The sequence below is a fragment of the Ornithodoros turicata genome, chromosome 1 (assembly GCF_037126465.1).
Source record: "Ornithodoros turicata isolate Travis chromosome 1, ASM3712646v1, whole genome shotgun sequence".
Classification (NCBI taxonomy): domain Eukaryota; kingdom Metazoa; phylum Arthropoda; class Arachnida; order Ixodida; family Argasidae; genus Ornithodoros; species Ornithodoros turicata.
This window is the reverse complement of record NC_088201.1, coordinates 192,471,239-192,483,822: the sequence shown is the minus strand read 5'-3', so window position 1 is coordinate 192,483,822 and position 12,584 is coordinate 192,471,239. Positions and strand designations below refer to the sequence as shown.

Sequence of the window (12,584 nt, the reverse complement as noted above, 5' to 3'; positions counted from 1 at the left end):
CAGGAAGGTCCCATCGACCTCTTGGATTTTCATTATTTTTTTATACAGTCAAACTCCTTTATAGCGAACACCCTTTTAACGAAAATACCACTACAGCAAATTTTTTTTGCGGTCCCGCTGGAGCCTATAGGTCCAATAATAGACATCCTTTTTAACGAAAATACCTTTACTGCGAACTTTTTTTGCTGTCCCCTGAGTTTCGTTGTAAAGGAGTTTGACTGTATTTAGAAGCTCATCGTACATGATGATCAAAAATGGCAAAATGAATTATTTCTACCGAATAGTTTTTGTGCAAAAAAATCGAGAAAATGTGGGCGTGAATTCGAGTATTTCGCTTTTGTCGTTTTTGCACGCGTATATCGCCTGAGTTTTAAAAGCTATTGTTCTGCAGTTTTTTTACGCTTTAGCATGCCTACTGACCAACAGGCCGAGCACAAATTTTGGAGCGCAGGTGCAACGCTCTTGTGATATAAAAAATCCTGAACATGCTCTAGAGCGCAGTTTTGTTCCAACTTCGACGCGTGAGTTCTATGGCTGTAGATGTCTCTCATTACCGTATTTGGTATCAGTTTACTCAGCTTTTAATGTTCTTTCATTTGATATATCCCTCGCACGTGTACCTTCTACAGGTATCTAGTGAGATCGACAAACGTTTAAGCATATTTCGAAAAAACAAGGATTTTGCGCGTCAGTTTCTCAAAAAGGCCCCTTTTGATTTCATTTATTTTTTGCCAGGATATGGCCCGATGTAAGATCTTTCAGCTGATATAAAAAAATTCTGCTTCAAAAGGTGTGCACTGGCGATTAGTGCGTTAAAGCGCGGCCCTACTCTGCGCGCGTAGGTGTAGGAGTGGGGCTGCCGGTACCGCGGGGTGTCGGCGCTCTGTCGATGTCGTACAAGAAAATGAACAACTTTGTGTAATCAAAAGTGGTAATTTATATAGACGTATTTCCAAGACTGCAAAATCAGAAGCAGCATTTCGCAATAGCAGTGACAGAGGAAATGATTTCACTGAGTTTCTATGAAAATGTCACTTTTCTGCATTCGCTGTCCGCGGTACGAGCTATGAATGTTTCTCGGCTTCCAGTTTCCGATGTCTTGCTTTGCCACACATGCGAACCTTGTATGCCAGGTTGATGCGATACATTTACCCATTCCCTTTTCTTTTCCATTCGAAAAGAAATGACGTCCTCAGCGCGTAGATGCAGCAACTGGACACGCTTTAGGTATTTTGGCAAGCATGTTATCATATCTTGTGATCCGAGGATGGCGTCTTGCTCACGTGAACGCAGGTTATGTGTCGTGGCATGGTGCTTGATTATTCCACCGATCCCGTCGCACGCACTTTTGCCGTGGCCTGTTCCCGTGAACAGACATGTCACACTCGCAGAAGTAGACTTGGAGAGCTCATAAAGCCTATACCGATTTTTAAAATGGCTCGCCGCTCCATCTGACACATAAATCATATTAGCTGCAAGAGGAACATTCTCGTCAAGCCACTCTTCAATAGCGATGGAAGCCAACAGCGAGTGTGCTGAATCGTGACACAGGTCTTCGCTCACCAAACCAAAACTGGAAGTTTCCGTGCCAGCTGTAACCATACATGTGAATATGGAAATATGTTTTTTTCCTCAGTGGTATGCTTGTATTTCACTAGGCAGAGCTACTGACCAGTTTTCAGCAAAGTCAAAGTGCATTATGTGCGTCTTGGTAGGTGTATTAGTCTTTTTCTCCCGTATAGCTTTGCTCTGAACGTTTCTGACGTAATTATGACAAATGTGGGAACCCGCCCACTTCCTTAGCTCTGAGAGGAAATGTACAGCCGGGACTTCTTTTTTGACTAGAGTTCTGGATTCCCACAAGGCAACTGTCACATCATCGTCCATGTCAATGCCGACTTTACCAAGAGATAAACCCTCTTCTCCTGGGCAACACTGACAAAGTTTAAGAAAACAAGATGCAGTATTCACTTCGCACATCATATATGACTTGATTTCCTCGGCTGTTATTGCAGAACGACCACTATTTTGTACGGTACACACACATAACTGGAAGTTTGCGCAGTAAATGCAAGAACCAAACGTCCTGCCGAGTATCTATTTTCACCCACTTTGGACGTAGGCTGTAAAATTTCGTGAGGCCTAGACTTGTAGCTGGGTTTTCATCTTTGCAAAGTTGGTACGCTTCACGCTCTGTTCGCGTCACGTAGCGCCTGACAACTTGGACCTTTTCGTCGTTGATCACCACCGTGAGCACGTCTTTCATGTTCGGGCTTTGCACAGAGCATCTATAGTCGTCGTCTGTGTAATATTTCAAGGCAACGTCCACATCTTCCTTTCTAGCCTTTTTTCCCTCGTAGATGTCCGGAACAGCCCATACTCCTGCCTTATCCTTCAGCTTGCGCGCTTTTTCAATCATATGCTTCGTGGATTCTGGGACCAAGCGCTGAATATCTTTCTTCCTGAGGGAAGTAGGAAGCAGCGTGTACAGTCGGCACCGATCTTGATACGAAGTGCATTTCTGAAGGGCTTTACGGAAGCCCTCCACCCACTGGGAGCAGACGTTGCACTCGTCCTGCTCAGATGTCTCAACGTCATAGGCTGCTTTAACTTTCTGTGACATCTCCTGTTGGATCTCCCTCTTCTTTCTTCTGACGTACGATTTTCGTAGTCGTTGCTTCATTGTACCAAGGGTCTTCAAAGGCGTAACATCAATATTTGCGGCAACAAGACTACGGTTTACGTCATCAGTTGCATCAAGCTGGATTAGACGCGGTTGATCAACGGATGTCGCTTGACTCGCAGACGACGAAGAGGAAGATTGTTGAGATAGAGCTTGAACGATGGAAGCATCATAGAACCTGAAACAGTGATGACAGAGATAGTCGTGTTCACACACCAGCGATGCTTCGTTGACAGACAAACAGAACCCTTTAAGAGCCCTGATATTCAGGTCGCTCACCTTTCTCCATTGTCGCTGGTTCAGAAAAATATTCTTTTTATGCCTCCTCTTGTAGTCAGCACAGAACACGCGTTTTGAGCTAAAGCCCTTGGCATAACTTAAAAATATTGTAAAGTGAAGTAAAGAAAGCCTCGTAGGAACTTGTGGGAGCTTCCTGAAAAAGCAGCTTCTAACTCTAAATTTATTTGTACAGTATGCACGTCACCGTGTATGCAGCTTGCGAGAGAGAAGTTTTACATTCGCTGACCATTTAGTCGTTAGAATGCAGCTGTCATGGACTTTTCGTTGAAGACTTAGTCCTCTTGAAGTTGAAGGACACCTACACAGCAACGTACTCCCAGGGGTGGATTCTTTGTTTAGCAGGAAGTCAAAAGCTTGCCGACGAATAGCTGAAGTAAGGAGAAAGCCAGACAGCCTTGCCCAAACGAAGGGCGCATCGACAAGAGGTCTCCATCGCACGGTACGGTCAGCCCCACTCCGACAACTTCGCGCGCAGAGTAGGGCCGCGTTTTAACGCGCTAATCGCCAGCGCACACCTTTTGAAGCAAAATTTTTTTATATCAGGTGAAGGTCTAACATCGGGCCATGTCCTGGCAAAAAATCAATGAAATCAAAAGGGGCCTTTTTGAGAAACAGACGCGCAAAATCCTTGTTTTTTCGAAATATGCTTAAACGTTTGTCAATCTCAGTAGATACCTGTAGAAGGTACACATGCGAGAGACATATCAAATAAAAGAGCATTAAAAGCTGAGTAAACTGATACCAAATACGGTAATGAGGGGCATCTACAGCCAGAGAAATCACGCGTCAAAGTTGGAACAAAACTGCGCTCTAGAGCATGTTCAGCATTTTCTATATCACAGAGCGTTGCACCTGCGCTCCAAAATTTGTGCTCGGCCTGTTTGTCAGTAGGCATGCTAAAGCGTAAAAAAACTGCAGAACAATAGCTTTTAAAACTCAGGAGATATACGCGTGCAAAAACGACAAAAGCGAAATACTCGAATTCAGGCCCACATTTTCTCGATTTTTTTGCACAAAAACTATTCGGTAGAAATAATTCATTTTGGCGTTTTTGTTCATCATGTACGATGAGCTTCTAAATATAAAAAAATAATGAAAATCCAAGAAGTCGATGGGACCTCCCTGCCTGAATTCACGTGAAACCGGCCACCTGTTTTTCACTCCCTCTGGTGTTTTTCGGACGAATGGGGGAAAAAGCTGCAGAAAAGTAGGCTCTACCATCTGAACAAGTAACAAAGTACCACGGGATTGGCTGTTTGGATTTTTACTATGTGAGATAAGAGGTCACCGTCTCTATCAACCTTGACAAGGAGCACTCATTGGTCATTAGGCGTCCTCTCAGCCCTGCGGGCGAAGCTCACAGACGAAAATTTTGAACATCAACTACTTCTGCGTTGCAATAAAGCGTAAGTGTAAGTTGTGTTCATGCGTGACCCTTGTTTGTGCCCAACATTGCTTGTATTGATTTGCGGAATGCACTTAAGTGACTCAACCAAAAATGGTGCATGTTATAAGCAAAACCTCGTGAAGTAATGCAAAAGTAACAGCATTACTTATCAGAAGTAATGGCATCAGTAACGCGTTACTTACTACTGCAACAGTAGCGAATAACGTAACGCGTTACTTTTTGAAGAAGTAGTGAGTAACGGTAGTGCACTACAAAATAAAAGTAACTTCCCCACCTATGGAACCGTGTCTTCGATTTTCTGAAAACGTTCACCATCGTCAATATATCACGATGGATTTTTTTTAAGTGTGCCTCTTATACCTGTTTATTGCCCCCCTAAAGGGTTGTAACAGGTCGTCTCGGGTTATCCTAGATAAATGCAACCTTTACATTGATCGGTGTTTTGCATGGACTTGAACTTGTATTGAAAGTTTCACAATGAAGAGGGTAATAGAAGCTGAGAAAATTGACTCGTGCAGCTGTGACATCACAGCACTCGCAGCCACCAATAAGGCAGCGCCCGAGAAGTCACATGCTTATGGCTCCCAATATGAATGGCTGCAACTGTAAAGTCTGTGACATCTGCGCTTTGAAGAGGAGTGTGTTCAAGGACTTGTATCTCGCCAAAGTGTGACCCGTAGAAGAATAATTCTTTTTTCCTCCGTATTCTGGCGTGTAAGGTACAATGTGTCCGTGATGTAATGAACCACATCATTGAAAGTGTCTCAACCCCTTAAAGTGTGCATTCATCTGTAACGCTTTTGCAGTAATGCTCGTTGCGATGATTCTGATACAATAGACCACATGCAAAACTTAGCGCCATCTCATAGCACTCCCGCTGATATGCTGTTTCACTAACTTATTTGTGTGATTGATGAGACGCGGGTTTCAGAAGGGAATGTAAACCATGATTGACAGCCTCAAATATCTGTATTCCTTATTGCATTGGAAGCGTTGAGCGCGGTAATGTAAGTTGGGCAAGAAAATTAATTTAACCTAGTGCAACGATGCTTTGTTATCCCATCCCACGAGAAATTTATACAGCTTAGTACAGCTCATTTGAGAAACAAAACATTTTGTACAAAATAAAACTTTAGTGCGATTGCAGTTGTTGCTATGAAACCCGCTGTGATACACACCGTTACGTACTGGTATAAAATGTGGCCTTTCTCAGCTTGGTGAATCTGAGAGTCTTCGTCATCTGAGCATCTCCCACATAATTGTCACGTTTGGTTGCACTGCATTTCATATGACTGTTTACCAGACTGATAGTCCTCCCTAAATGTGCTCCTCAGTCGGTGCACTCTGACTGCTTCAATCATTTTGTGCGAGGACATTTCATGATCGCCTTACAGTCACCTTCAACGGCTTCCCTGAGACAGAAATGAGTGCTAGCCATCAAGTAAAAAGATAAGTTCAGTGCTGACACAGCAAAGGTGTGTTCACAGCACTTTCAAATAGACGGATCTTGTCCCAAACGTGCCGATGAAAGACTCTATGAATTTGCTGTGCCATCAGTCTTCTCATTCGAGGATAAGCCAGAGTGAAAACTACCAAGGGAACGCGTGATGCAAAACGATCGATAAGCCTTCGATATAGTGTCCAGAAACATCCATACTTGCTGCAATCGTACTAAGCTTTTATTTTGTACCAAATGTAAATGTTTATGCGTATACGGCGCACTAAATAGTTCTTAAATGGACTGTACTGAACTGTCTAAATATGTCATAGGGTGGCATTAAAGAGCAGCTTTGCACTGGGTTAATGTAATTCTCTTCACCACAATCGAAATGACCACGCTCCAATGCAACAAGTACTAATCCAGAATTACTCCTACCTTGCTTGCATTCCCTTTTGAACCCCTCGTCTCACCACGTGAATAACATACCGAAACAGCACATGTGCGAGGCAAGACACGCGATAGAACAGCTGGAGGTGAGTAGTAGTGTGTGTGACTCGGGTCGAGGAGGAAGCCTCAGACATGGCGGAATTCCGGAGGTTTTCACGTCCGCTACAAGAGGGCGCCGCGTTTTGCATATCGTCTATTCCAAATGGAAGGACTACCCATGGCATAAATTTTGAGTTTGTCAGTCCGATTACGCCAACATGAAAAGCCACCTGTCTGAAAGTTGTGCCATATCTCACGAGAGTGCAGAAATACTACGAAACTACTGGAATTAACTTCATCAAGTGCAAGCTCCGATACAGTCCTTGAGAAATTTTAAATTAAGGCCTTTTTGGATGTGTTGCTTATGCAGTCTAATGTACAGTCTCTGTGCAGCTCTCGGCGCGTATATTGCCAAGATTTCTCAAAAGTCTTTTATAGATTGAAGGATTTGTAGATTGACGTTTTGAATGAGCAGAAGGATTTCTAGTCGAAGAAGAGCTTTGGGGGACACGGTTAAAAGGAATACATTTTTGAAAATGTGCGAACCACCTTGCTCGGGGTGAAAGTTACTGCCTCAACATTGGGTTTGCACTCCATTTTTCTACCTGTGGCCTACACTGTTTTGTGTATCATATCTCTAAAGCAACACATCGTAACGTAGATGTCGTTCCCAATTGGTTTACGCCTTTCAGATAGTGAAACGGGTGTGAATACCTTTACCTTTCTCCTTTTTTTTTTTTTTTTTTTTTTTCTGTTTGTGGTATGCAACCTATGCATGCAATGGAGTGTTTCCACATTGCACTACACCCATAATTTATTTATGTGTTGTAAAATCGCAAAAACCTCCTTTGTCTGGAACTGATTATGCTCATGGCTTCTGTAGTGGATTTATATTTGTTTTTGATGTCAAGAGCCCATGACTGATGTTTGTACGCCGCTGCTGGGAGTTTGGGGCCTCTGTCAAGTCCTCTGAACTTTTTGTTCCCTCCTCCCATTCGCAGAAGTGATACATTAACTATTATTATTATTAGTATTATTACTAAAAATAATATATAAAAAATAATAAATATAAATAAATAATAAAATATATAAAATATAATAAATAATAAAAAAATATATATATAATAAAATTCCAAATTATTATTATTATTAGAACCCCCCATGTAAAGTTCCCATAGAACTCTCCCCATAACATTTTTATGGCTATCCTTGCTACGCTGCTTACTGGCTGACGTCCCGAATAATAATAATAATAATAAATAAGTGACAGTACGTACACTGAGTGTTCTTGTAATTTTGCAAGCGTGTTGTAAAGGATGGTCGATGCGTATCCTTAATTGTAGCACACCTTGTATTCCAGGCACACTGAAAAGGAAACACAAGCAGTGCCTTCGTGAAAACAAGGCCCTGGCAAAGAGCCTGGCTGCATCGAAACAGGAGCTCACGGAGCAGTGCAAGGCACTGAATCGTGAGCGCGAGATCTTCAGCCTCCACTTGCCCAGGGTAGGTAGTGATGACACCGCGGGGTGGTTATTAATTCTAGGGCCATTAATCCTCTCTGTGTCGCAGATCAAGTCATGGATGGAAGACAGTGTAGACGCCCTGCGGAAGGTCACTCTGAATCACATCAACTCAGTGGAGCTGCTGAGGCACATCCTGGATCCAGATTGCAGCCTCTCCTTCACTCCACTGGAGACCTCAGAATCAGAGGAGCTTCCAGAGAGGCAAGCTTTCATTGTAACTCAATTTGCACCAGCAGTATGGTCGATCGCGTAAAAGCATCTGCTCATTGGTGGTAGCCAAGGTGTAGATTAACACTGGAAGGTGGCGGGTTTGAATCCCACCACTGGCTGTGCTGTTGGAGGTTTTCCTTGGGTTTTCTGACATACTTTCCAGACCAATCTCTGCACAGTTACCCCTTAGCGTGTGCTTTGTCATCAAGGTGCCGCAGTGGAATTATGGTCATTGCATTACGATCAATCTTCATGGTGAAATAAAAGAGAAAGTTCAGTGAGTTCAGGGCTAGATTTTACCTTCATATCTGCAAGTGTGAAGACACACTGAAGGTGCTGTCACTGCAGTGCCGTTAAAGATCTAGAGCACATTCTTCTTCATTGCCCACAATACCAATCCTCCCGAACCAAACTCTCCAGGTCTTTTAATCAGCTGGACTCTCGGCCCCTCTCTCTATCGAAATTGCTCGGTCCCTGGCCGAATCCAGCCCAGCAATGCTCTGCGCTCAAAGCTCTCTTGACCTTTTTGGACACAATAGGACTTGGATCCTTATTGTGAAAGGGTTCATTATTTCATTACCCTCATCACCGCCAGCAGCTGGGTAGAGTATCGCCCCTAGCGACGAAATTTCCCATTCATCATCTTAAAATGAAGTTGTTGTTTCTCTCTCTCTCTCTCTTTCGTGCACTTGATCAATTTCAACAACTCATTTCCAACAAAGGTGATAGTGAGCATGACTTTTGCTGCTGATGGTTGGCTGCGAAATTTTTGGTGTTTTGACGACTAGCTGTGGTGGCACTTCTTGCTAGATCTTTTTGCTGTTGATGATAGTGCAACCAGGTTTCATCCGCTACAAAGACACACACGAATCACCGTACTGTGCTTTCATCCTGCGGGGAATTTCAGTTGGTTTAGCACCTTCACTACCCAAAGAACCCATCCCAGGTTGCTGCTCTAACGCCGTTCATGTCAACAACGGGGCGGCCAAATTTTGCACTAACTCTGCTTCCTTCTGTGGATGGATGGATGGATAGCGGCAACCAATGTTGCTAGGGTGCCTGCATGCGCACTTTCCTCCTCCTCCTCCGTCGTCATTGACACTGTAGGGACTTCCTAGTGGCGGGTCCTCATTTTGAGGCAATATCTTTCAGTGTTTCGTTCGTTTGGCTCATGCAAATGCAATACAGAGTGCAAAACATAATTGGAAATGATGGTGTGAAAATGCACATACAATTCAAGGAATTTATGCATGAAACACAAAGTAACAGTGGCTTGCGTTGTACCAACAAGACAAACATGTCTTCCAACATGACACTGAAACCTGAAGGAAATTTAAAAGCATCTGTCCACGTGTTATATTCACATATCTTCTGAACATGATCAATCCTAGTTTAGCCTGGACGTTGTGGTTTGCAAGTACGTACTTCAAAGGGGCGAAAATGGTTTGGTCGTCGTAAATACTGTACAAAAATTTTAGACGAAGGTTTCTTCTATGGGCTGACAGTAAAGGCCATTCCAGCATGGTTTTCATTTCGGTAACACTATCTGCAATATGATACCGATTGCACGCAATCCTGGCTGCATGATTATGTATTTTTTCTAGTTTACGTGTACAAGATGAGTTTGTGATATGTGAGATGTTTGAGATATTTTGTGTCCCATACGATACATGCATATTCAAGCATCGGCCTAATGTGCGTAAAATGCATTGTTTCCTTGACCTTGGTAGGCGCATTTTTTAAAAACCGTAGTGCTAACCTTAATGTGCGGTATAGTATTCACAGTATACGGTAACAGTACAGTACTGAACAATATAGAGTAACAGTATATCTAATGTGAGGTCTTCCACCTGAGGTCGCTACAAAAAATGACGCCTAGTTATTTGTATTCCTGGACTCTTCCGAGAGGGGTCCTATCCAGAGTTACGTTTAGTTATGAGTTTATGGTTTTTGAAAATCGTGAAGTAAAAATTTGATTTTATTTCAGGAGCCGTGATATGGGGTGCAAAGTTGATTTTCGAGTAGAAAATTAAAAAGACCACTTCTCGTGTTTTAGATTGACATAAGATGTGGAACAGCTTTGCTGAACCTACAGCGCTTAGCAATCTCCAGTGCCCATATTGGTGGCTGAATTTGCACTTTTTAATGGGTATGTACGTGGGTCCCATTTTTTATGTATCAAGGGTGTGTAGCATTTCGATAGGGGTCCCGGATTCCTATTGATAGCTTCTTTGGTTATCTTTTTGTGCCAACGACCTCACAAGCTGAAATTCTAGGTTATCGAGACCTAATCTGTGACCTGTTTTTACCGGGTGTCCACATAGTTCAGTTTGCTTCTCTGCGGCCTTTTCAACATCTCTTTTATGTTCGTTCATTCTGGTTTTTGTCCTTCTCCCGGTTTCCCCGATGTACATCGCTGGGCATTCTTGGTATAATATCTTGTCGACATCACATTGATCTTTTGGTGTTGTCTTATCTTTTGGTGTTGTCTTATCTTTTGGTGTTGTCTTATCTTTTGGTGTTGTCTTATCTCTTGGTGTCGTCTTATCTTTTGGTGTCGTCGTATCTTTTGGTGTCGTCGTATCTTTTGGTGTCGTCGTATCTTTTGGTGTCGTCGTATCTTTTGGTGTCGTCGTATCTTTTGGTGTCGTCGTATCTTTTGGTGTCGTCGTATCTTATCTTTTGGTGTCGTCCTATCTTATCTTTTGGTGTCGTCCTATCTTATCTTTTGGTGTCGTCGTATCTTATCTTTTGGTGTCGTCGTATCTTATCTTTTGGATTGCTAATCAGATTCCTGAGTGTGGGTTGAGGCTTAAAAGCAGTTTTATGTTTTGCTTGAGCTAGGGCCTGCAGTATCTGTTCTGAATCGATGCCATTTATGTAGGGAATGGTGATGTATGTAGATTTTTCCAAGGTATCATTTAGTCATTTAATAAAATGTGTCGTCGTATCCCCTGCCTGTAAGAAATGCATGTGGCGTGCATTCCCACCAGTCCTTGAAACCCTCGAAATCGCCTGGAATTTGAAAATGCCATTTTCGAGGTCTGGAAAATTCTGCAATTCTTTTATTATCCTCGAGAACCCTCGGTTTGGCACCTTTTTCTTTCTCTCATAGAGCTGCCCGTGCAAATTACACTGTTCCTTAGTCTGAGCTGTAGCTTTGAAATCGCAGAAGTTATCATTCCTTATTGCAGTAGGAATCAGCAGCAAGAAACAAGTGGCATCCTCTATTATATTAATACATTTTTTTTCTTTCTGTCCTACTTGTTAGCCACATCTGTGTACTGGTCACTATTGTGCAGTCCCCATGTAGTCTCTCACGTGATACCTGTATTTCTGCAAAATATTGAAACCCTGGCTATCAGTTGCGTTTTGCATGCCAGATTAAACAATGTCTGAACCTTAAAAGGTACTCGAATTTTTGTTCCAAAATTCAGTGGGAACCATGACGTGTACGTGTAGTTCACAGTGACCGACCTAGAAGACCAGTTTAAGGGGACTGTTAGCTGCACAATTCTAGGGTTTCTAAAAAAAGCTGCACTAATTAATCGCCGTGCCGACGAAAATCTGCTTGAGGGCTGAACAGGTTGCTGCATTGCAGTCTGTCTGCTGTTATACGCAGATCATCCAAGTACATTTTTGTGAGTGCAATCTATCTTCCATGCACACTTTGTCGATTATTGTTTTCACTGCACTTTATGTTGCAGGAAGGATCTTCGGCCTCCAGGTTCCCATCTTCAGACACATGCATCAGTCATCTATGAGGAGGAGGAGGACGAAGAACAACAACAACAACATGAGAAAACTGTTTCTCAGAAAACTGAGATAAAAAAAGAGCTTCATGTGCACTTTGAACGGCGGGCACTGGATAATGGTTAGTTGGCCTAGGGTATGACAAGGCTTCCAACCAGCCTCCGTAGCTATTCGGGCTCCATTCCAAAACAAACTCTCGAGTAGGAGTTGGTCACGTGACAGAGTTGTACCATGTGACCAAGTGGGTAGGCGATCTACAGGGTGTCCGAGAAAACGTGTCATTGAATTATAATAAAAAAAACTACGCCACCTAGAATCATGTGGTCAAGAGCATTTGTTCTTATTAGGTTTTTCCCGCCTCCTAATGTGAATGTGATGTACTCCAAGTTTAATTATGTAAATATTTGCGAACTCAACTCGGAAATTTGCCAAGTAAAGGTCACTTTTATAACCCACCAATATGAAGACCATGCCGAATTCATGATAATTCATGATAATTCGCAGTGATATTCACGAGCTATCCCATCGGAAAAAATAGCCAAATATCATGCTTTTCGGAGCACCGGACCATAACGCGCAATGACTTTTTGAGCACAATCGCTCTCAGTGCGACGAAAGGATGTTCCGAAGCCAGCCCACAGAGTGATAGTAGAAAAAGTAACAGTTCCTAAAATTGGGAGAGGGAAAGCATTATTCCAGCGAAAGTCGGACGTGATAAGCCGTGCCTGTTTTATCTCTTTCTGCGATGTCTGAGAGGGCTGGGTTTCCAACCTCCTTTCG

The 12,584-nt window shown here is 42.9% G+C and overlaps 1 protein-coding gene across 2 annotated transcripts in view; it reads left to right on the top strand.

Annotated features, from left to right (window-relative positions):
- LOC135378901 (uncharacterized) overlaps window positions 1–12,584 on the top strand; it is a 32,381-nt gene that overhangs the window by 1,853 nt on the left and 17,944 nt on the right. For both annotated transcript variants that reach the window (XM_064612070.1, XM_064612069.1), the window contains exons 3-5: window positions 7,679–7,821; window positions 7,888–8,042; window positions 11,759–11,925. In XM_064612070.1, coding sequence (XP_064468140.1) covers window positions 7,679–7,821; window positions 7,888–8,042; window positions 11,759–11,925 — 465 coding nt within the window. The remainder of the gene's footprint in view (window positions 1–7,678; window positions 7,822–7,887; window positions 8,043–11,758; window positions 11,926–12,584) is intronic.